The sequence below is a fragment of the Zootoca vivipara genome, chromosome 1, assembly GCF_965207765.1.
Source record: "Zootoca vivipara chromosome 1, rZooViv2.hap1.1, whole genome shotgun sequence".
In the NCBI taxonomy this organism is placed as follows: domain Eukaryota; kingdom Metazoa; phylum Chordata; class Lepidosauria; order Squamata; family Lacertidae; genus Zootoca; species Zootoca vivipara.
In genome coordinates, this window is record NC_142582.1 from 9,504,849 (window position 1) to 9,529,414 (window position 24,566).

The 24,566-nt window shown below is 40.3% G+C and overlaps 1 protein-coding gene across 4 annotated transcripts in view; it reads left to right on the top strand.

Annotated features, from left to right (window-relative positions):
* The window catches only part of RAPH1 (Ras association (RalGDS/AF-6) and pleckstrin homology domains 1), a 76,334-nt gene that overhangs the window by 38,612 nt on the left and 13,156 nt on the right, over window positions 1-24,566 (top strand). Inside the window, exons 4-9 of one of the 4 annotated variants that reach the window (XM_060281913.2) lie at window positions 1,305-1,831; window positions 7,972-8,052; window positions 13,573-13,647; window positions 22,771-22,848; window positions 23,479-23,638; window positions 24,261-24,382. In XM_060281913.2, the coding sequence (XP_060137896.1) occupies window positions 1,305-1,831; window positions 7,972-8,052; window positions 13,573-13,647; window positions 22,771-22,848; window positions 23,479-23,638; window positions 24,261-24,382 (1,043 nt within the window). The remainder of the gene's footprint in view (window positions 1-1,304; window positions 1,832-7,971; window positions 8,053-13,572; window positions 13,648-22,770; window positions 22,849-23,478; window positions 23,639-24,260; window positions 24,383-24,566) is intronic. The other 3 variants (XM_060281918.2, XM_060281920.2, XM_035137617.3) reach the window with 3 other exon arrangements.

Below are 24,566 nucleotides of genomic sequence, written 5' to 3' on the forward strand. Positions count from 1 at the left end.
GAAATGCTTAAAACTTAGAATTCTTCTAATAACAGAAAACATTGTGTGCATCAAAAAAATCTTACTATCGAATGAAGTGTTGGACTTGGAATGGATGATCTTGTTAAACATTCCAGTAAAGCTGAATGTTGGAAGATTCAGGACAAACAGAAGAAAGGGCTTATTTACACAGCACACAGTTAAACTGTGGAAGAATTGATGGACACCAACTTGGATGCCTTTGGAAGATGATTAGACAAATTTCTGAAAGAAAAGGCTATGAGTAACTACTAGCCACGATGGCCATTTTCTGCCTCCATCGTTGGTGGCAATATACCTTTGAATACCAGTTGTTGGGAATTGCAGGTGTGGAAAGTGCTGTATTGCTCAGGTTCTACTTTTGAGCTTTCTATAGGCACCTGATTGTCCACTGTGAGAACAGGATGCCAAACTAGATGGGCCTTTGAATTGATTCAACAGGTCCCTCTTGTTTTCTTACGAAATGCTGACTCTACGGTCCAAACCCTGTCGCAAAATTTATAAAATGCAAATTGTACTGTCACTATAATGAGAGTGAATAGGACAACAAAACCGTACATAAGCTGAAACTTACCGTAGTAAGATGTAAATCTAAATACAATTTTGAATTACACATGAAGTGTCATTTACTACTTTTCTCTTACATTTTAATGATTTTAATGTGTTTATTTATTGCAGTTTGTGCTGCTTTTAGGATATAAAAACTTCCAAGGCAGCTTACAGGAAACATTAGATTATATTTTTAAACTGCAGTAAACAATATTAACAATTTCAATATAGGGCAAGTTGGTGGTAGAATTGAATGTGTTCTAGGGCACGCTCTGTTTAAGTAAGAGCCAGTAGACCCTGCTACTACTGCCCTATGTTTACACCCTAGAACTGGGATGCTCTAGAGCCTGTGCACACGGCCAATAGGGTCAGTGGAAGTTGTCCACAACATCTGAAGTGCACCACTTTGACTATTCCTGCCCTCAAACATGCCCCCAGAACACAGTGCAGACATCCAGTTTCTATAGATACATACATTATTTTATTTGTAGGCCACCTTTCCATAGTTTAAACCATGCTCAAGGTGGCTTACAACATAAAAAATGCATACGTAATTGCAACATAACAAAAGTAAACAATAAAATATTTTAAAAACCACAAATAAGTCAACTTGGAAAGGGGAGAAAAATAGAAAATTCCTGCTGTAGACTGACCAAATAAATTAGATATCAGAACAGTGGAATGTTTAACAGAGTATTGAGATAGAATCTGGATCATATTTTTGTCATTCATTGCAGAAGCCTTGAATCAGGGAGAAACCGTGGATCTTGATGCGCTCATGGCAGACCTTTGTTCCATAGAGCAGGAGCTCAGCAGCATCGGGTCACAGTCTGCAAACAGTATGTCAATGAAACGGTTTGCCACAGAAGGAAAAATGGCTCAGAAACCATCTGGTGGTGGACGACTTGCTGCTAAACACAGTAGTATGAAAGGAGTGTCCACTTTGCCATCTAGCCGGGTGACAAAGCCTTCACATGCTATCTTCTCCCTGGATGACATTACGGCACAATTAGAGAAGGCATCTCTGAGTATGGATGAAGCGGCTCAGCAACCTATAATGGAAGATAGCAAGCCTATCGTTGCTACCCAGCATAGGAGGACAGCCTCAGCAGGTACTGTGAGTGATGCTGAAGTCCGTTCTATCAGCAATTCTTCCCGTTCCAGCATCACATCTGCAGCCTCCAGTATGGACTCCCTGGACATTGATAAGGTGACAAGACCTCAAGAACTAGATTTGACTCAACAAGGACAGCCAGTTAGTGAGGTACGGTATGATTCATTCTTCACAGGCTTTAAAAATGCAACTCATTAGCCTGCCTTGGTGCCTTTTTGTAAAACAGGCTTTAATAAACATCATGCATTGGGCCAAGGAAGAATTACTCCTTTTAAATATTTCCTAGAGAAAATTGTTACTTTCCTGTCTTTTTTGAACATCTTCCTTTCACATGCATATTCTGCAATGAAGTACTAAGCCACATGTTTAATTGCTCAGAGGTATAAGTATGATGTCAAGGTGACAGAATCTGTATTGATTCTCTAGGCAAAATGAGTCCTTTTTAAACAGCAATCTTAAAGCAACACTGCAGAGGGACTCAGGAGCGGTGGTGGTTTTGCTCGCAATATACTGCTGGGTGAAGCCACCACCGCGGTCTTGATCACTGTATTCTACCTCCAATATCAGAGGAAGTAGGAGTCTATGACTCCATTTGCTGTTTCACTCATGTCCTGCTTGTCCACTATGGGCTGGTTGGCCACTATGGGCTAGACCAAGCAGGCCTTTGGTCTAACTTACAGGGCTCTTCTGGTCACAAACCATCACCTGTCCAACGCTTCTTGAACTTCAGACAATGTAACATTTTTGCTCCATCTCATGGGGAGGGAGAATCCTGGTAGTTCAGCTCTACATTACATAAAACATGGCCTGAAGAAAAACCTAAGAGCCATCAATATCATCTGTAATTAAAGGGAAGAACAAGACAATGACTGAAATGCCATACTGGTTTGTTCCTAATCCGTGAGGCTTTGCAATGAAGTAGCAATATAAGGAAGGATAAAAAACCATTGAGAGGAAATGGCTGAATAAAACATCATTCATACCTGCCTAGAACATTCAGTCTTGTGCTTGGTGAGATGGCAATCATATCTGATCCTTAACATTCTCAGTTAACAGTTTGCAAATGAATTTTGAAGCCTTCCATGTGGTCTTTGACAACTCTATGTAATTATGATAGATAAAAGTAATTGATTGAGGACATTTGCCTAAGGATCTGTCCATTTGAAGATGCAGATACAGGCTAAAATGAAAAGTATGTATTTAAGAGATTTCAAAACAACCAAGTTATGTTAATATCATGTTCCAGAATTAGTCTGAAATAAATACAGAAAGCCATGTCCCATTAAATTCAATAGCTGAACATGTTAACTTATCAACACAGTTGAATTTCTCCATACGTAACTTTCTATAAAGTATTTTGACTTGCTCAGAATCTGTCTTCCACTCTTAGATTAGTGATAATTGTAAAAGACTTCAGTTGTGTACTTGTTTAGAAGTCTGTAGGGACAGTGTCTTTTGGAGTGGGGGAAAGCTTCTCCTGTGTACAAAAATTTGAAATTACTCTTTTTCTTTCTCTAGTAACTTGGGGAAATAAAGTAATATTAGTATGTCTGTCGTAAGAACCATTTCCAGAGGGATAGCCATGCCTCTGAGTTACAGCAGAAACAACATAGTCTATGGCATAAGGCTTCATGGACTGGAGTCCTCTTCATCAGATGCTGAACTCTAGTTCTAAAATTATGCCATAATATATTTGTTAGTCTTGGCATAAGAATCTGCTGTTTTATTTCTATCATGTATATTCAGTCTTCTTTAAATGACTCAGTGTCATGATGTTCGCCCAGTTTGTTTCTGAGTTTGTCATGCACTGTTGGGAACATATAGCTTACTGAGACTGTTTTGGCAATTTGCTTCGGTAGAATGCATTTTGAAAATGTTGCTGTTTCGTGTTAGATGAAAAGCTGTGTATGCCAAGCACAGGGGTCTACTTCAGCATATCTTCCATTCAGTCCTGTCTTCTTCAATATTGGTGCTTTACAGAGTTCCATACAACATCATGTATGAGGAAAATCTTGTTAAGGGCACTTCAGGACAGGGTTGAGAACCTTCAACTCTTACTTGTATCAGCCAGCATAGGCAGTGGCCATGGATGATGGGAATTATGATCCCTCACCCCCGATTATGTTGGGGCTATAGCTTCCACAGTCACTGCTCCAGGAAGACCAGTAGCTGCTCAGAGCAAATGCTTGATATGTAGAAGGTCTAGATTTGACCCCTATCCTCTCCAGATAGAGCTGAGAAAGACTCCTACCTGAAATTCTGGATATCCACAGCCATCATAAGTAGACTGTAGATGAATCAGTGGTCTAACTTTTACCCTGTGATAGAAAAGGCCTCAGGTGAATTTTTTCATAATTTTGGCTGAGAGAAATACATTATCCTCCATCAAGGACGGGCATCCCCAAACTTCGGCCCTCCAGATGTTTTGGACTACAATTCCTATCTTCCCCGACCACTGGTCCTGTTAGCTAGGGATCATGGGAGTTGTAGGCCAAAACATCTGGAGGGCCGCAGTTTGGGGATGCCTGATCAAGAACAAAGCTCCCCTGTTTTGCAGAACTATTTTGCTCTCCTCTGCTATTCCCTTTTGTTCTTCCTTTGACTCAGAATTCCTCTTGGCTGTTTCCACTTCGTATCATGTGATGCAAAGTTCTATTTTATTCCCACCACCTCAAGGTCCCATTAACTTTAATTGGTAGAGTTCTCCTGTGCCAAAATCCATGCATAGTGCTGGAAATTAGTCTATGCAGATCTGCTTACTTTGCATATTTACTCAATTTGCATGCTGCATTTTGAATCGGATGTTTGAGATTTTGCAGAAATTTTTACTTTTGGGCATGTTGTAGTATGACATCTATTTGTGGAATAGAGGTCAGTAGGCAAGGAAGCATAAATAGAGATAATGTCATGTCCTTTTTGATGATGCATTTGAAAGATGAAGGCAGGGTCAAGCAATTTTCAGGAATTCAAATTCCATTGTAATCAGCAGACTTGCTAAAAGACAAGCAGTCTTGTCTATGAAGAGATCTTCCACTTTGCTATATTGCTATCAGTGGTCTCCAAAAGGCTGGTTTGCAAAAAGGTGTTTCAACCACAGTTGCTAGTTAAAAGTCCTATAGGCACAGGATAATGTCTGCTTCACAGCATGGTGGTAATTGGCTTGAGAGGAGGCACTATTCTACCTCTCAAAATGCTACATTTTGAATATGCGTGAAGTTTTGAAACTGTGTCTTCATTATTGTTGTTCAGCATCAGCAGTGATTTATTTATTTTGTTAATTTATAATAAACTATTGGAGAGGAATTTTGATCAGTAACGATCTTGAAATATTAGTTTGGCTCCCAGCTTTGTTGGCAGCATAAATATCAGCAGTTTAGCATCTGTTATTTTTGGAACAAAAAGAAAAGAAAATCTTCACTCTTCTATTGGAACAACTCCAGTGGAAATATTCAAAGTAGCAAACCAGTTTGCAGTGAGAGTCTTTAAGCACTACAAATTTCAAATGAAGTAAGTGTTCATCCTAAATGTGTTGTACAGACGTTCTGTCTCAACATTGCTTTCACATAATATGCTACAGCTATAAAATTACCGGAGGAACTCTCATATGAAGGGAAATTGATTTGAATTTCCCTTCCTACTCTCAAGAACAATACAGTTTATTTAAAATGTGTGATTTTGTTCATAGTATGTAGATTAGGTGTCCTGGATTAAATATGGCTTGCACTACCATTTAAAAAAATGTTTGATGAAGGGTGTTGAGGGCAGATGTGATCCATTGGTTCTTTTCCCTTTGGGAGTTGGCTTGTGATTTGCTGCTATTTTAAAAAGTCAAAAACAGTGGTGAAGAAAACTGAAAGAGAGAAGTTTTATATAAGGCCTACCACACCTCTTGGATTAGTGTGTTGGCCCTTATTTGCAGTTGAGTAATCAATAGTATCTCGAAGAAGATGCATAGCTTCATTACAGGTTTCTTTTTCTTAAATTCTCCTCCACAGCAGGACACTAGGGCAGCTTCGGGAGGGGTGAAACATCAGAGCCTTAAAAAAAAAGCAAATTGCTATTTGCTATTTGATATTCTCCATTGTTTTCCTCCACCCCCATTTATATATATTGGTTCATAGGCCACAGTCACATACTTAATACAAATAAGCCTCTATGAACCCATTTAAATCCCATGGCTTGCACACTTCCCCTTCATCACTCTTCCCTTCTGCATGAGCAGGAGGGGAGGACCTAGTGTTGCTTTCAAAGAACCTCAGTTTAGCTTTGAGAATGAAGCAGGGATCCTGATTTAAAACACAAACAGCACTCTGTTTCTAAACAAGTTAATTCAAGCCATGGGTTATGAAGCTGGCTTATTTAATTAACTATTACCTGTTTAAAACCAATGCCTGGTTTTAGCATTGCATATGAACCTGGCCATAACCTGTAGGAGCAAAAAGGCAGAATGGAATATAGCAGGGGTGGCCAACTCCCAAGAGACTGTGATCTACTTACAGAGTTAAAAACTGGCAGTGATCTACCCCCTTTTGGGGGGTTCAGGTCAAAGTTGTTGAGTTTTTTGGGGGGAGGAGGAAAGTCCTGTTTGGGGGGGGTGCAGGACAAAAATATTGAGCTTTTTTTAGAAGAGCCAAAGTTGTTGAGCTTCTTTGGGGGAGCCAGTGATCTACCACAGACGTCCAGTGATCTACCAGTAGATCACGATCTACCTGTTGGACATGCCTGGAATATAGCAATACTAAGTCTGGAAACCACCATGGATGCTGCAGAGATCCCCCCCTCCCCCCCTTTATTTATCTGCTCAGAAATGCTCATTATCAAACTCTCTATAGCTTGACTTGGTAAAAAGTATGTGGTTTGAAGGCACACACACCAATGTGATGGATATTTCTCAGCTGTTCCAACATTGGTGTTGCTTCAGAACAGGGTGGAAGTGAAGTTCTGCCAGTATACTCAACCCCATTCTGATAAGATGCAGGGACTTCGTTTTCAGGATGGTGTCTCGGTGGCACCGTCCAACCACATCACAGGTACTGCTTTTAAGTAATTACTTCCAGTACATACCTAGAAACTAACAATTCTTCTCAAAACAGAAATTGCATATGGAGCATTCTGTGGCCGTCAGCTGTAGTAAAATATAAATTGCATAAGTACAAATGTATTATTTTAAAAATTATGTCCCATCTTTCTATATAATGGTACCCAAGGCAGTTAACAACAAATAAAATAAAAACAATATAAAACAAACCTTTAAAAGAAAAGCAGTATTGGAAACAAGCTGGTAAAAAGTGGACCATTTCAGCTAAAAATATTCACCTGTAGGAGCAGGTGGAAAACCTGTCTAAATAAAAAGAGCTTTAGCCATCATCAGAAAGTCACCAGAAGGTGATTTTCTGGTGTCAGATAACTTATTTTTTATTTAGGCAGGTCTTACTCAGAAAGGAGTTACAAAACTAATGTTTGTGCGTTTGGGGTAAGCTATTAATTGTTTTCTTTTTCTTTTTCTACAAAGCTAGCGAGCTTACAAATAAGGGAGCTGACAAATGCATCTAAAAACTAACGTGGCTATAAACAATTTAGAATCTAGTGCAGAAGCAGTGTAACACAGTAAAAATATAGAGAAGCTGTAGGTTAAGATATTTGCAAATTAAGTGATACATTCTGATTTTGGATGATGCATTTCTGGTGTAGCCTAATACCAAACAAATTCTTCAACACAGCTAAACATTTTAATTGAAATTCCCATACAATCCAATGCTGTACACATTTACTCAGAAATAAATCTCACTGGCTGTCATAGCTGCCAAGTTATCCCTTATTTTAAGGGATTTTCCCTTATGCTGAATAGGCTTCCTCGTGAGAAAAGGGAAAACTTGGCAGCTATGCTGGCTGTGAAGGGACTTACTCCCATTTGGTCTGTAGGATTGCCAGCATTTTATCTTAAAACTTGAAAGGTGTTGTAAAAGACAGCACCATCTTACACCAGTGAGATCTTCATGTCACCTTTGCAGACATCTTTATAATACAAAGTTGGTCTGCCAGCTAATCTGTCTCTATATAGAATGTAACTGCAAACTTATTTATTAGTAATGCTGTACAATAAGAGAAAATACATGCTTATTTTATCTAAAATGGCTAGTCTCACAGGGTCTACAAAGGTGCTCAATGTTCAATATATTTTAATTCATATTGCCACTCCTTGCCCCTGTCCTGCATGATAATAAATAGTTACTTCCACCACCCCTTTCTCCTTTGCCCTTCCCCATCCTTTTCCTCTGACATTTTCACAGCATATTGTTTCTGTGGAACATTCCAGCAAGCAAGCCAGACGTCGCATTGACTTTTCTGAAGAAGAGGCTGAATTGGCGCCTGTAAGTTCTTAGTGGGGTACTTACCCGTGTGTGTGTCTGTGTGTGTTAGTTTCCTCAGTGTACAACGTATGAGAAAATTTGCAATGCTGACCCCATTACAAGTTGCATTTACAAAGCAGCAATGTAGAAGATGCAACATTCTACATCCATTCTCAGAGTTGCATCATGCTGGTTCTTCTTATATATTTAATAAATGTATGCCCCGCCTCATCAAAATTAAACTTGAAAATGAAAAAGAATAAACATTAAAACATTCAAAATAAAGCAGTAAAATAAATTCACAAATAGCATGAAACCAGCAGGCAACATTAAAATTAAATGAAAATCCTAGACAGCAGCAGGTAAAATATTAAAACTGCAGAGGCAGCAGTGAAACAAGGAACTGAACTAAAAGGCCTGGGCAAATAAAAACTGGCCCCTAAAACTTCAAAGAGTTAGATGCTGAGCACACACAGGTTTAGAGAGAGTATCTACACCTGAGGTGCTGCTTCTGAAAAGGCTTGGGTCTTCTGGTGCCTGACATCAGTAGATTGAACACTTTGAGAAGGGGTCTAGTTCAGGCCTCCTCAAACTCGGCCCTCCAGATGTTTTTGGCCTACAACTCCCATGATCCCTAGCTAGCAGGACCAGTGGTCAGGGATGATGGGAATTGTAGTCTCAAAACATCTGGAGGGCCGAGGTTGAGGAAGCCTGGTGTGGCAAGTTCATATTGGTGTAAGCAGTGCTTGAGAAAATCTATAAACCCTAATAAGGTTTCACGGTACAGTAACACTAGGACTTCTAATCTCAGCCACACTGATGGTGTGAATCAGAACGACTGTACTGTTCTGGTTAAAAATCTATAGAAATTTAGTACAATATCTTTGTCTTAGAATCAAAGACATGGGACAAATTTGGACAATAATATCTTAGCCTAATAATAGCTTGAACTTATTTTAAAAAATCTTTAAAGTTCTGAGTTATATCCCTATCTGCTCTGTGCGAATGTTTTGTAATGCAGGACTAAATAAAACAATTGTGTCTTCATTAATTATCAGTTGCATAATATTGCCACCTGCTGCCTAGAATAGGCATAAAATTTATTATCTAAATTTAATGCCTCTATAAATGACTAGAATGCCTACACACACACACACACACAAGCTAGTTGCATACTAAGATAGAAAGAGATATATGTTTTCGAAAACCTTATTCTCAGCTAGACCAGCGCTTTTTGGATCACCACTCTTGCTGTTGGCTATTATGCAATACTTCGATGGTTATATGGTAGTTTTACAGTTGTATGTAGAAGGAACTTCTTCATGGAAAAGAAAAGCATGTTCTGTTACAGTATCATCACAGATACAATAAGAGAATCTCATGATAGCATAATCTTTTGCATGCCCACTTATGGTTGGGATGATAAAGCAGGTTGCTAACTGCTATAGCAACGTCGTATACCACCTTGAGAATATTTGGGTTGAGGGGTGATTCTAAAATGCAAAAAATAATTTCAAACTGGATTTGGCAATTTCTGAATTACACTTGTAACTGTGAAAACCAGAAACTAACTTTAAGCTATAAAAAGCTATTCTGTCTTGTGAGTACTGGTAGATATTTGCGATTTTATAGAAAGGCTACCTCTTATTGTTAAGTATAAGAGGCTCTGTGTTTTTAATCTGAATTCTGTACCTATGTTCAGCAACATGATGCACCAGCTACAGATACTTAAAATATCATTTGAACCTTCGACTGAATTTGCTGAGAGTTTTAAACTTCATTTTAACATCTCTGTTGTTCTAGTAGGAAGCCTTACCTTTTACCTGTTTTCTTATTTTAAAAAATAATTTGTATTATTATAATAATACATATGCAGCTTACCTGCCAAAATAGTTTCCAAGTGGTTTACATAAAACCTTGCTTCATAGATTTCTAGGTGTCCATGTATGAATTCCTTTTTGAACGGGGTTCTAGGTGATTATTTTTCTGTGTATTAGAATATCATTCAGTAACATCAGCAAAAGGAGAATCCATGTGAAGCAGAGATTCATTGCCATAGTAAAAAATGCTGCAAGGTGGTTGGTTGGCCTTTTTGTGTGCTTTGTAAATGGATAAAATCTACCGTGTTTCCCCTTTTTTAAGCCGTAGTCATAAAGTAAGCCATGGCAGGATTTTTAAGATTTTTAAAATATAAGACATACCCCGAAAATAAGACATAGGTCTACCTGCAGGGTCGGCGCCCAGCAGCGAAGGTGGGAACGGGGCCGAGGACGCCTCTGGCCAAAAGTTTAGGGGGGGTGTCGAGAAGTTCCATTTGGCGGGGGGGGGGAGTTGGAGGGAGGGAGGCACTGCTGACTGGGCTTGTTGCTTCTGTTTTCTTTTCACATTGTTTGTTCCTGTAAAATGGCAACCCCTGGGCGAAAGCAATTGATCCTCGCCTATGTTGCTTTCCAGGGTGGTGGGAGGGGGGAAAGAAAGAGGGAAAAGATGTCGGCGGGGAGAGAAAACGCGTGAGTCCTCTCCCTTTCTTTCCTGCTTAGCCAGCTTGTGGGCAGGCCGAAGCAATCGAGCCAACGTCTCTAATAACAGAAGCTGTTCTGTCATTAGAGACGTCGGCTCGATTGCTTCGGCCTGCCCACAAGCTGGCTAAGCAGGAAAGAAAGGGAGAGGACTCACGCGTTTTCTTTCCCCGCCGACATCTTTTCCCTCTTTCTTTCCCACCACCCTGGGAAGCTTCCAGGCTGCTTACTTGATCCGGCGGCCTGCCGGGTCAGCACTGATCAGCGCTGCACGGAGCACCGGATCGAGGATCCGGTCTGCAGAGTCAGCGCTCAGCAGCGCCGTGCTGGATTGAGGAGGCGATGCTCCGTGCGGCGTTGCTGGGCGCTAACTCTGCAGACCGGGTCCTCAATCCGGTGCTCCGCGCGGCGCAGCAACAGCCAAGCGCAGCACACCGAGCCAGCCAGCACCCTCACCCTCGCCACTGCTGCGGGCACAGGCACGGGCATGTCCCCCACCGGCGCCAGCCTCAGCAGCAACGCCAGTAGCGATGCCTGCATGGTGCAGCTCAGCCCCGCGGCAGCCCCTGCGCTCCCGCTCCAGCCACCTGCGCGAGCCATGCTCTACGGCCTCGGCCCCCCGCTCAGCACCACCAGCAGGTCCACCGCAGCATCGGGGGAGGAGGGGAGGAGGGACTTTTCTGCCTATGCCATCCGTTCTCGGCTTGGTTTGCTTAGCGTCGCCTTTGTCATATGCCACCATTGTCGATTATGTCCTCCGGTTTCACAGAATTGTGGAATTGGGACCACGAAGGCCCTGCAATGGAGGACTATTGTGCCTCCAACTCCCCCCTGCCAAATGGAACATTCCCGACACGCCCCCCTTAAACTTTTGGTCAGAGGCGTCCTCCTTGCTGTGCGCCCTGAGCTAGCGGGACCCAGCAGCAGCAATGCTGGCCGCGGTAAGGAGGGGTACTTACAGTAATAATATTTTTTTAAAAAAGACACCCCCCGAAAATAAGCCATAGGCGTATTTTCTTGAGTAAAATTAATATAAGACGGTGTCTTAAAATGTGGGAAACACGGTATTGTAACAGGATGCTGCTTCTGATTGCACATTGGCAGTCCACACATTTATTTATTTATTTATTCAATCAATCAATCTGTAATTGCTTTATCTTTCCCAAAGCAACCTGAAATAATTTGCTCTTTGGGGTAGCTATTTCTTATAAGAATTTTTAATTTCAGCACTTGACACCAAGCCACAACCCAGTTTAATATGAGCTATACATAATGCAAAACAAGCTGGCTTCAAGCTATGATTTCTGGCTTGCTTAAGCTAACATAGTTGACCACAGTTATTGGTAGAAATAATACTGCAAGCTGTGGTTTTAAGTAGAAGTGAATCCTTCTGAGCACCTCCCACCTATGTATGTAAGTTAAACATCCAAAGTTCATTTGTCACTAAGCTATGGTTTAGTGTGGCTTGTAAAAACAACCATTGCCATTCTTATGTTGATTTTCTCCTTGTTTCTCTGTCCTTCCTCCCCTCTTACAATGCTGTAGCTGAATGGGACCCAGAAACCTAGTGCTAATTGCAGTGGTCTTTGCAGGTGCCTGCCATTTCTCCAGATATCCTCTCCCTTTTCTTGGTGAGGAAGGGACTGTCTTGTTTTAGCCATTCCAGGGGTGGATCTACACACAGGGGGACGGACGGGAGCGGACATGCTTTAAATAAGTCAGAAATTATATCGTTATAACGAACAAACAAAAAACCTATGGAAAAGCACATATAAAAAAATTCCTTCTCTCTGGCACCATCTGGTGTTGCATGTTTATAGTGCATTCAAATTGCACAGAACACCACAACTCACTCTATCCAAAACTTCTTAGCATACTTAAGAAACCAAATGGAGCCAGAGGTAGTGATATGATTAACAGTAGCAAAATCAGAGACTGCACATGATTGAAAAATCATCCTCAAAGTCCTGCAGTGAACAAATGCTATGATTTTAAACAGTTGTAAGACACCTTGAATGGTGCATGGTCACTAGAAGAGTGAGTTAGAATTTTAAATAAAATGAGACTTTAGCCTTTGCTCTGTTCTATGAATCAAAATAGTTTTGACTAGGTTTATGAAACAGATTTATTTTGTGTGTTCAAACCTCATCTAGGCTTAGCTCAGTGTGTGTCCAGCAGCTACAGATAAGGTTTACATAACAACCACCTAAATCTGTGGTTTAACTGCACTAACAAAAAACTGCAGCTATGATGGGATCAAAGGATTGTGAGGATGAACCCTGTGTATCTATTGCATTCAGTCACCTTTTACAGAAGAGGAACCAGAGGAGGAACATTTCACAATCGGTTCTAGGTGAATCCTACCATAGAGCAGGGACAACCCAAGGAGTTGGAAGAGGTTTCCATAATAGTGTGGCATAATAAAGGTGAAAACAGTCAAAAACTGGGTGGCATCTTGTAGTCCAGTACTACGAAAGTCCTTGCTACTGACCTGTCCTTTCTTTGATAATCCTTTGAAGGACCAAAGTGTTTTCATGGCTTGCTTTGTTGTAATGCACCAGTCAGTTGAGAAGTCTGGTGTGTTGAGACGCACCTGGCAAATGTGTGAAAATGTGTTGCTTTTATATTATTATTATTAAGCAGCTTTGAATGCGAAATGAAGTTTTCAGCCTGTATTAATATTCTTAATTGGTCGCACAGGATGCACTGGTATCAATAAGTAGTCTACTTGCATAATAGTTAATTCTGTAATACTTTTGTAGAATTGCTAACAAGTAGGGCACGCAAAATGAGAATTGGCCACAGATTTTAAAAAAGGAGTTTTGCAAACATGCAAAAAGTATATATCCTGATCACTCACTTGCCTATTTGCAGCTTAAAATACATCTGGAACTATTATTGAAGTGCTTCTGATGTAAAGAGGAAAAGTTACACCTGTCTGCTGCAAATCATACACTATAAAATTACTGTACTGACTTTCTTTTTGACTTAATTTCTTTCTTTCTTTTCTTTTCTGCACAAGCATTCCTATTTGGACAGGGAAACCTCCCTTCTTCTGAGAAACATTGCAGGAAAGCCTTCTCATTTGCTGACCAAGGTGATACTACTATTTCCCACCTGCATGTGATCATTTCCTGGTAGATAGAATGGCATTCATAGAATGGCATTCCTGGTTGATGTTTCTGTGTGTATTTTTGGACTTTGCTTCCAGTAGCTTGTGGTGGTTGAGAGAATGACTTTTCCTCTGGTTGAAGCAGAGGCACTTTATTTTAAAATACATTTGGATGAGGAAGGCTGGAATTATCCAGATGTCCTTTCCTAAAATCAGTCTATTACAAACTAAGATATTTCAAAGGATGCCCTCAGAGCAGTAGGGCATGTTAAGATGCTCATTGTCCATGTTGCCAAAAATCAGTGAAAATTGAAAATTTAAGAAAACATCAAAATATCAAATTCATGTTGTGCTACAACAAAGAACCTGTTTACTTTTTATTTTTCTCTCTCCATAATAACCTTGGAAAGACCATTTCTAGTAGCTGACCTCATCATAGTAAATGGATTCCCTCCATTCCCGAAATTTGCAACCAGCGCTATTTCCATCCTCATAATAAAATTACTGAAATTAGTGCATTTCAGTATAAACTGTTTGCTCCAGTTATGTGCTTCTTTCTAAACCCAGTTTTTGAATCTTTCCCATTTTTTAATTATTTATTCATTTATTTATTTGGCGGTGTGGCGAAGTAAAGGTTAAAAGGCAGGGAACATGACTGAGAGCCACAAGGTAGGAAGTGAACCCGGGCCCCACCCCCTAAAATGTTTTCTAACATCAGCTTCTTCATTCTTCTTCTGAAAACTGAATTCACAATTGCAGCGGAAAATTGTTTCTTAATTAAAGCCATAAATATGCTGTAAACCTCCCTGTGGATAACTCATTCAGTAGAGCATGAGACTCTTAATCTCTGGGTTGTGGGTTCAAGCCCCATGTTGGGCAAAAGATTGGTTGGACTAGATGACCGTGGTTGTGCCTTCCAACTCTACAGTTCTGTGATCCTTGGATGAAGGGTGGTATATCAATTTAATAAATAATAATAAAATCAGATGTTATCCAGATTCCATACAAAACTTGTATGTTGAAACTTGTATGGCACATAACCTTCAGCTAGTGTAGGTTCTTAACGATTTGTTTAAGAAAATGCAAATAAGGCATTGTCATGCTTCTAACCCATTTCCCCATTCTTCATTTCTTTTATAAATAATTTTTAAAGTAGAAAACCATAATTCTTCAGCTGCTCCTGATTCCTGTTTATCAACAGGTAAAGGCTGCTTATGGAAGCATGATTAAAATCAATTAAGCAGCAAAGCTGATTAGATGAAAAACATTTTATTTTAATTCTTCTAGAGCAACCTTTGCCAACCTTGAGTCTACAGATGTTGTCTGGCTACAACCCAACTCATCCTTGACCATTGGCCCTGCTAGCTGAGGATAATGGGGTGTGTAACCCAACAGCATATAGGAACCTATGAGTTGGGAAAGCTGTTCTAGAGAGAAAATGGCACCACTTGGCTCGGTGAGGGAAAGTTTTTGATAGGATGTGAGTGATTACTGTTGGTGATTACATAAAGTTTTGTTGATACTTGCTAGAAAGATAGAAAAACTAGATTGTAGAGAGATTTAGTAATGAATTTGCAAAGCGACATACTCAAAATTATTTGAAGCAAATGGGAAAAAAGAGAAACTCAATTTATCTGTGCTGCTTCTTTGACGCTTTCAAATTGAAAGACCTAGTTCAGATGTCATGGGAAACCATAATTTCCTGCCACATGAACAAGCCACAGCCTAACACACTCTTCTATGGACTCGTCTTTCACAGGAGCAGGAAGTTGGCAGCTTCTGTTCCCATTTTAAAAATAAAGACAGTTCTCTGTGACATCCCAACTGTGGTTCGTAAGAACCAGTTGGGATGAAACTTCCCCATTTTCAGATCTCTTCCACATTATTCGTAGTTTAAACAAATTGCAATTCCCTGCATTTGGACAAGAAACTATAGTTGGCTTAAAAACAGGAAGTGAAAGTTTTCAGTGTTCTCCTGGCACTCAAAAGGAAGAGGACAAGTGCCCAAGGCTTGCTGTATCTTTATTTACAAATGAGAAAACCGCGATTTCTCACTGCTTCTGGAACCAGGCCAAAGTGAGCTCGTGACTCGTTGCAAATTAGCATTGAAAGTTAGCTAAGAAAACCAAGAAGTGGAAACCACAAATCTATAAATTTTGCTTATGTTTGATATACTCTCTGTGACGGAGACAAGTCCCTGCCATTTGATCTTGCTGGCTAGATTGCAGTTCCAACAGGGTGGTTTAATCAGCTCTGGTTAGATATGCTATCATCTTACCACAATAGGCAAGAGGTTGACTGTGACATTCTACAAGAGCTGCAGCTCCCAAATAGCCTTGAGACAGGCATCGGCAACGTTTTCCGGCTGCGGACCAGAGCATTCCCACAGACTATTGGCCGTGGGCCGGACATGGGCAGAAGCGATTTCCGGCGTCTGCGCAGCTGCAGAGGTGATTTCCGGCACCGCTCGGTGAGTCCCCACACTGCGCTGGTTTAGCACAGCGCATGGGGGGCTTGCCGAGCAGGCGGCTCAGTGACTGGGTGGCTCGTGGGCTGGATAAATGGCCTCCGTGGGTCAGATCAATAGGAGTATAGCATCAATAGGAGTATATCATCTAGGTCAAGGGAAGAAGAAGAAGAGGGGGAGGAGGAGTTTGGATTTGATATACTGCTTTATCACTACCCGAAGGGGTCTCAAAGCAGCTAACAATCTCCTTTCCCCTCCTCCCCCACAACAGACACCCTGTGAGGTGGGTGGGGCTGAGAGACTTCAAAGAAGTGTGACTAGCCCAAGGTCACCCAGCAGCTGCATGTGGAGGAGCGGAGACGCGAACCCGGTTCCCCAGATTACAAGTCTACCACTCTTAACCACTACACCACACTGGGAAGTAATAGTACCACTGTATTCCACTCTGGTCAGACCTCACCTGGAATACTGTGTCCAGTTCTGGGCACCACAGTTCAAGAAGGATACTGACAAGCTGGAACGTGTCCAGAGGAGGGCAACCAAAATGGTCAAAGGCCTGGAAACGATGCCTTATGAGGAACGGCTTAGGGAGCTGGGTATGTTTAGCCTGGAGAAGAGAAGGTTAAGGGGTGATATGATAGCCATGTTCAAATATATAAAAAGATGTCATATAGAAGAGGGTGAAAGGTTGTTTTCTGCTGCTCCAGAGAAGCCGACACAGAGCAATGGATTCAAGCTACAAGAAAGAAGATTCCACCTAAACATTAGGAAGAACTTCCTGACAGTAAGAGCTGTTCGGCAGTGGAATTTGCTGCCAAGGAGTGTGGTGGAGTCTCCTTCTTTGGAGGTCTTTAAGCGGAGGCTTGACAGCCATCTGTCAGGAATGTTTTGATGGTGTTTCCTGCTTGGCAGGGGGTTGGACTGGATGGCCCTTGTGGTCTCTTCCAACTCTATGATTCTATGGATCCGGCCCATGGGCTGGAGGTTGCCGATGCCTGCCTTAAGAGGTATAGCGCCACATAAGACCATGTTACAGTAATCTATTCTAGAGATCTATTCTAGAGGGCACAAAAGCATGAATGATCCATTCCTAACAGGAGACTCAACTAATGTAGAGTTGCTAAAAGATACTCCTGACCATGGTCGCTGCCTGTTTTAAGGAGAATCCTTAGACTGCTCATAAGCTGATCCATTTCACCAGAGCACCTGGCTTCCCCACCAACATTGCCCACCTTCTTAAAATTTAGCTTTAGCTTGCAAACAAGCTGTTGTTGTTTGTTATTTAATCGTTTAGTCATGCCCGACTCTTCGTGACCCCATGGACCAGAGCAAACAAGCTATAGATAACATATTGCTGCTGTTTGCAATCACAATTTCAATGTGTAACTAAAGCCAAATTTGTTTGGAATATATTAAACCGTAGGGTGATGAATGATGAGTATTGATGAAATAGTCTTAAAATCTGATGTGTTAATGCTTTATAGTGGAATGAATAGTTTTTCCTGGAGTGATAAAAACTGCCTTCAGGAAATACAGTGCCTGCCCTGGTATATCAACAGATTTAGTACAACATCCAAAGCTAGCTTAGATGCCCAGAGTTGGCTGCATAGTTAGTGGATCAGTAAGATATTACTTTTCTCTGCAATGAGAAATTAAATACCATTACCACAATTAGCAAGGAACATTAGCGCACTGTCGCTTTGTAGCAAATTGAACTAGCAGTCCAGAACAAAAGTCATTTTCTGCTACTTTACAATCTCTGGTTTAGAAATCTTTCTTTTTTTAGCCCATGCAACTTAAGTAGTGGCACAGTTTAAAAATGTGTTTTAACAAAACATTTCGATGTTTGTTCTTGCATGCCTATGGAGTAAAAAGAAAGGAAGCTCAATGAAAGTGTGGATTCACTAAGCTGCTAGTTTGCTGTGGAAACCTCCTATGTTTGAGAAGCATTTTCTCTTTTGAATATATGCCTAGAAGCAATTATTTATGGCATCTATTTTAACAATGTTGTAAATTGAACTATTATTTTTTTTAAAAAAAACATTACCTTCTAGTGATGGAGTTTTATGTCCTGTGTTTTCTGAGTTGGTAAAAAAAAAGTCCTAACTGGCTACTTGTATCCATGTGCCCCAAAGAGTTGGATCTGTTTCAAGAGAAAATACTGTGTAGTATCATCTAAGAGGAAACTTTGGAGCAGCAGAATAACAGTCCATTGTAGAATTAATAGCTTTGTATTGGATATCAGGTCTTTTGAATTATCAGCCATTTATAGTTAATGGGCAGTATCCAAAGAATGGCGTAAAGCAGAGCTTTCTAAGCTGTGTGTCATGACATGTCAATGTGTCAGCTGCACTGTGTCGGTTTGTCACACGTGTCATGAAATGATGCATGTCTTAAAAAGTGTATCATCAACATGCAAAGTTTGGAAAGCTTTGGCATAGTGTTACACCAAGGGGCTTCTGCTAGGCCAGTACAGTGGTACCTCGGGTTGCGGACCCAATCTGTTCCGGGGTGCCGTTTTCACTATGAAAAGTCCACAACCCGAGCGGAGGTTTCGCGCATGCGCGATAGAGCGCTTCTGCGCATGCGCGAAGCGTGCAGAACGCTTCCGCACATGCACGCACTGCGGAACCCGGAAGTAAACACTTCCGGGTCCGCTGTGTTCACAACACGAAAGAGTACAACCCGCAGTGGACGCAACACGAGGTATGACTGTAGAAGTTTTAATTTAATTTTATTTTTAAGTGCTGGTTCCCTGGACCATATTAGTCAACCAGGTTCCCTCCAGGTGTTGGACTGCATCATCTCTGAGTATTGGCTTGGATTGAGTTGGGATCCAGCAACACATGAGGGGCACTCTGGGCTACCCCGTCTTACAATCACAGACTGTTTGTGAACCTCCCTTAAGCTTCACAAACAGTTTTTGTAAATGAGAAACGAGGCTCAATTCCATTTAGATCCATGAAACAGATTTCATAGTTGCTTTGGTTTTGGCACTGTTTAGCACAAGCCATGCTAATAAGAGAACTTGGAACTTATCCCCGCATAAGTAGTAATTAGACATATATTTACATTGTTCATTCTTGCATCTCAGTGCCTAAGAAATAACTTGGCCAGAGGATAAAAGAGACCTTTTGACATATTTTGGCATCTTTAGTAAGTTTTGGTTTACTAAACTGCAAGCACAATTCTGGAGTTGGGAGTTTTTTCTTCGCTTAGGGGAGGATACTGCAAAACAGGGTGCTTTTTAGTAGGGGTGTGCATGGACCCCATTCTTTGGCTTTCATGTATATCTGCAATTTTTTAAATAAAAAAATCCAATGTGTTTGAATTGCTCTGTGGTCTCTCCACTTCAATCTGTCATGCAAGTTCCAAGCCACTCTGAAATGATGAAATGAAGCCCCTGTTTTCTGTTTACTGTTAAGGGGGAATCTAAAACTGCCAGCAGAGTTCTGAAGATTTCTGGGTTATTGTTTTTTCTTGGGGCAGAGCAATGTACAATTCAAACCTTAAAAAGTTTTTAACTTTTTAAAAATTCTTCCACTGCTGTGCTTTAACATTTTAATTAAAAACAAAAAACAAAAACAGAGATCTTCAGCACTCTACTGACTTGGACAGCCTCGCTTCTTGAAAAGCTAGGTGAACACTCATATATAGAAAAACATAGAGCTAAAAGGGACAGAAAAGTATGCAAGCCACAGAGCAACTGGAGGCTTTGAGGTGGCCCTGATCTGACTGGGGTGGGTGTGCTATTTGGCCTGCACACTTGTTAGTGATAACGCTTACAGTTTGGTTGGACTTCTACCTTCTTCACACTTTCCATCTTTCTAAACTGTGAAATACATTTCACTGGCCCTAGTAAGCACAAAGCAAGTTTATTGATTTATATTAAAACTGGATCCCACCCTTCCTTCACAAGGAGCCCAGGGAGGGCCTAAATTAATTGTATTAATTTAATACACTTTAAAATAAAATAAAGCATAATTTGAAACAGTTAAAAACTTCTAAAAACAATAAAATAGAATTTTTAAAAAATACAACAATTTTAAAGAAATTTATGTCTTCAAAAAGTTGACAGTATAATTTCCCCCAAAGATCATCTGAGGTGCAGAATGAAAAAAATGGAATTTACCCAGATTTAAGAGGTGGTTCAGCATGTGACCTGCTTTCACCCTACCCACCATGTTAATTGACGTGGAGATTTATTTTAGGCAAAAAGTCAGAAGTCATGCCAGCATGTGGGTCCCAAAAGAGGAGTGATTGCACCAATTTTTGTATCTTCTCTTTCTCAAATAACTGCAGAGCCCACCAGCCCTGTTATTTGCCACCCACTGTCGATTTGTTTTTAAGGTGGTTGCCGTTCTCTGACCTGTGGGTTGCGCTCAGTGCTGTAAACCAGTTGGGAGGCAGTTTTTGTGTGTGGCATGGCTTGCTGATTGCTAAATGCCGTGTTAACTTTTCGTGTAGCAACTCATTATAAGATTCAGTAAATTGTCTCAAGATAGAAGGCTTGGTTTTCTTTTATTGCAACCGTTTAAAAAAAATATTACTCATTGAATGAACTTCTAAGACTTGACCCTTCAAGATGGAGTGCTCCTCATTTGACACTTTTCCCAGCTGTCAGCTGGGCTCCTCAAATCATTTAGCAGGCGTGTAACTGCCTTTTTGAAAGCACAGTTTGGTCTGCTTGTGCAGGTCAAGTGTGCATACATTTCTACATATGCTGCAAATCATACAATGGGCTATAATTCTTATTTGCTAAGAAAAAGTTGCTGCCTAGTCCACCTCATTTCAAGTTTTGTGTGCCTCATGGCACACAGCATAGAATTTGAGCCTCTCTCTATTTCAATTTAAGGCTCCAGGGCTGAACTTTCCAAGAAGTCCCTTCTCTCAGCAAGCTTTGCATTTGCAGCATGTGTGTTTTAGTACATATTTTGAGAGGCGGCTTATGGGGCTCTTTTTAATGGAAATCGGAAAATAAGCATAAGCTTTTTATAAGCTTTCTCTGTCTTGCCAACACTGCCAACCTTTCATAATTAAGTTGTTAACCTTCAATATTTGCTTCCATTTATAGCCTTGTCTTTTTCTGTGTAAAGCAGCTGGTCCTTCTAATGGCTTTTTGCTCGTGTTATTAGTAGGCAAAAGAAAAGGAGACATGCAGAAGTAGGCCAGTCTAATCTAACCATAACAGTCTCTTGAAATAGTTACTGGTTATAAGCTATAACTTGTCACATGCAAGAGCCCAACTAACTGGGTTTGACGTTCTAGATAGGACGGCCAATAGCTATATAGTTTGAGACCAAATGAAACATGATCCTACAACCAATGTGAAACCGTGGGTATTTAAGTGAGTTAAGGGAGGACTACAGTTGTTCCAGGGTGTTTAAATGACTCCATCACCCCCCAAAAGGCAACAACATTTAGATGCTCGCAAGAGTTATACTTCAAAAGTTCCACTCTAGTTTTACTTTTCAAGTCTCTTGAAACCATCTTCATGATATGTAAGGAAGGTCCTTACACCAGCTTAATAACATTCTTTGTTTCTTGCCTAAGTGACTATTCAGATAACGTTTCAGGGCTCATTTATTATTGCTGTTATCATCTTACTTGTTACTTTCATTGAAGATGGTTATAATGCTGGTGAACCAAGGCCATTGCTGTCAGCATCTGTTGCCTTTTTCACTGCTCTATGTAGAATAGACTGAAAATGATGCTCCTGAAAGTAGGTATATGTGACTAGGAGAAAATCCATATACGGAAGAGCTTTTTCGGGAGGATGAAATGTGCAGCACAAATTCCACTGTGTAGGAAAAGGTGCAGCTGCTTAGGTCAGGAAACTAACTGGAATGGTGCATGTCTTTTTTCAAGAAGGGAATGATGAATTTCTTTTGGTGATATCTTTCACAGTTGAGAAAAGTAATTTTGAAGCAAGAAAACTCTTAGTAGGATTCCATGTTCTTTATATATGGATGGAAGAACCATTAAAGAACTTGTAGCTGGGTATTGTTGGAGGGTGTAGCAAGAGTAAGAATAGGATAAGAAGCATAAAAAAATAATGAAAATACCAGATGAGAAAAATGGTGAGTTAAGTAAAGGAAATGACAAATAGTAGAAGTGGTTCTACTAGAGCAGGCATAGGCAAACTCGGCCCTCCAGATGTTTTGGGACTACAACTCACATCATCCCTAGCTAACAGGACCAATGGTCAGGGATGATGGGAGTTGTAGTCTCAAAAACATCTAGAGGGCCGAGTTTGCCTATGCCTATACTAGAAAAGATATCATGCTGTTTTAGTTGAGTGATTGTTGCCTCTGGGTAATCAGTATTCAAAAGTTTTTCAGTGGTTAAGGCTTTGCCTAAAGGTAAAGGTAAAGGGACCCCTGACCATTAGGTCCAGTCGTGACCGACTCTGGGGTTGCGCGCTCATCTCGCATTATTGGCCGAGGGAGCCGGCGTATAGCTTCCAGGTCATGTGGCCAGCATGACAAAGCCGCTTCTGGCAAACCAGAGCAGCACATGGAAACACCGTTTACCTTCCCGCTGTAGCGGTTCCTATTTATCTACTTGCATTTTGACGTGCTTTCGAACTGCTAGGTTGGCTTTGCCTAGTGTTGGTTAAATAAACTTTTCTTCTCCTGCAGGAGGAACAGGCTGCTAAGCTAAAGGCTGAAAAGATCAGGGTTGCTTTAGAGAAGATTAAAGAAGCACAAGTTAAAAAGGTAAACTATAGTTCTTGCATTATCCAAAGTCAGTCTTGATATATTGTAGAGGTCTGTTTTGAAATATTTGTTCCCTGTTGAGGAATGCATACATATGACATAAATATTTTCCCCTGTGGTTGTATTGCAGTTTGCATTTGTATCACATCCTAGTTGATTAGTTCTCAAATTCTGAATAGAGTAGTTAAAAGGGGAGTCCCTAAAGATTTCTTAAATTTTAACACATTTTGCAATCAAGTACCGTGGTAGTATGTTTACAATATGAAAACTAAATAGGAGCAAGCTAGCTTATTTTGTTTTACTGAGAGATAACAGTAATGAAATGCATGTAATTTCATGAATTTTTGACTTGGCGCCTTTGTTAGTTTGCAGTTACTTAACTTGCTCTTGAATTCCACTGAAATCAACAGGAGAATTGGGAGTTATTCACAGAATAGCAACTTACTAAGCCAAAAATGTTGGCTAGTTGCAAGGTTAATTCAGATTGCCATTTTATAGCCTTTTAAAGCTAATTGATAACAACATAGGATTAATTAGAAAAACGTCAGCATGAACATGTTAGCATTTACTTTTATGTTTTCAACTTCTGGCTGGCTGGTTTAACTCCATCTCCCTTCTGTCTACATACAGCTTGTAATTAGAGTCCACATGTCAGATGACAGCTCCAAAACAATGATGGTAGATGAACGACAGACAGTAAGACAAGTGCTGGACAACTTGATGGACAAGTCTCACTGTGGTTTTAGCTTAGACTGGTCTTTGGTAGAAACCATCTCAGAATTACAAATGGGTTAGTAAAGCTTGAAATACAGCTTCATCCTGTGTCTTGCTCCGAGCGGATGCAGAATTTTACCAATATGTGGTCCTGTTTTAGAACTCTTTGCTAACTTGCTCTATTCATTATCTCAGGTATTTGAGTTTTCAGTTTCCAAACTATGTGTTACAACATCTCAGGGATCTAAGACTTTTAGTGAAGGGCCTGACATTGTACTTTTTGTGATCTCTTATTACAAACCTATGGAATTACTGGATGTGCTTAATGTGGCTATTCCTCATAATTGCATGTAGAAAATACTGTGACAAAAAGTCAAGTAAACAAACCCAGTTCCATTGCTCTTTCTAAGTCTATAAGCCCCATTTTTGGATTATAAACCCGAGGGCAGGGACTGTCTTACTACCAATTTCAGTAATCCACTTCAGGAGTCTTGTTGGCTTAAATAAAATAGTATCACAATCATTGTTTGTTTATATTGCCCACATTTGCATGTCCTGATAAGCAGGATTCCTGGCTAAAGGTGACACATATATATCAGATATATTTTACCATCTCATTACTGCTTTTTGTCATGAGTCAGCAGACCATTGCTGTTTATAGCTTAGAATATTTATTATGTGATTTGTTTATTATGCAGAGAGAATTTTTGAAGACCATGAAAACTTGGTAGAAAACCTCCTCAACTGGACAAGAGACAGTCAAAATAAACTTATGTTTGTAGAACGTATAGAAAAATATGCACTTTTCAAAAATCCCCAGGTGAGTATATTGCTATTTTTCTGCATCTGAGCACCTTTCTGACACTATATTTTAATATATGAAACACAAATTATACACACAATAGAGGAAATATCTTTAATAAAGTTTAACTGAAATACATACACAGAATAAACCTATGCAAATACATTTCTCAGTCATGTGGCTGTTACATTCATTTTTAAGT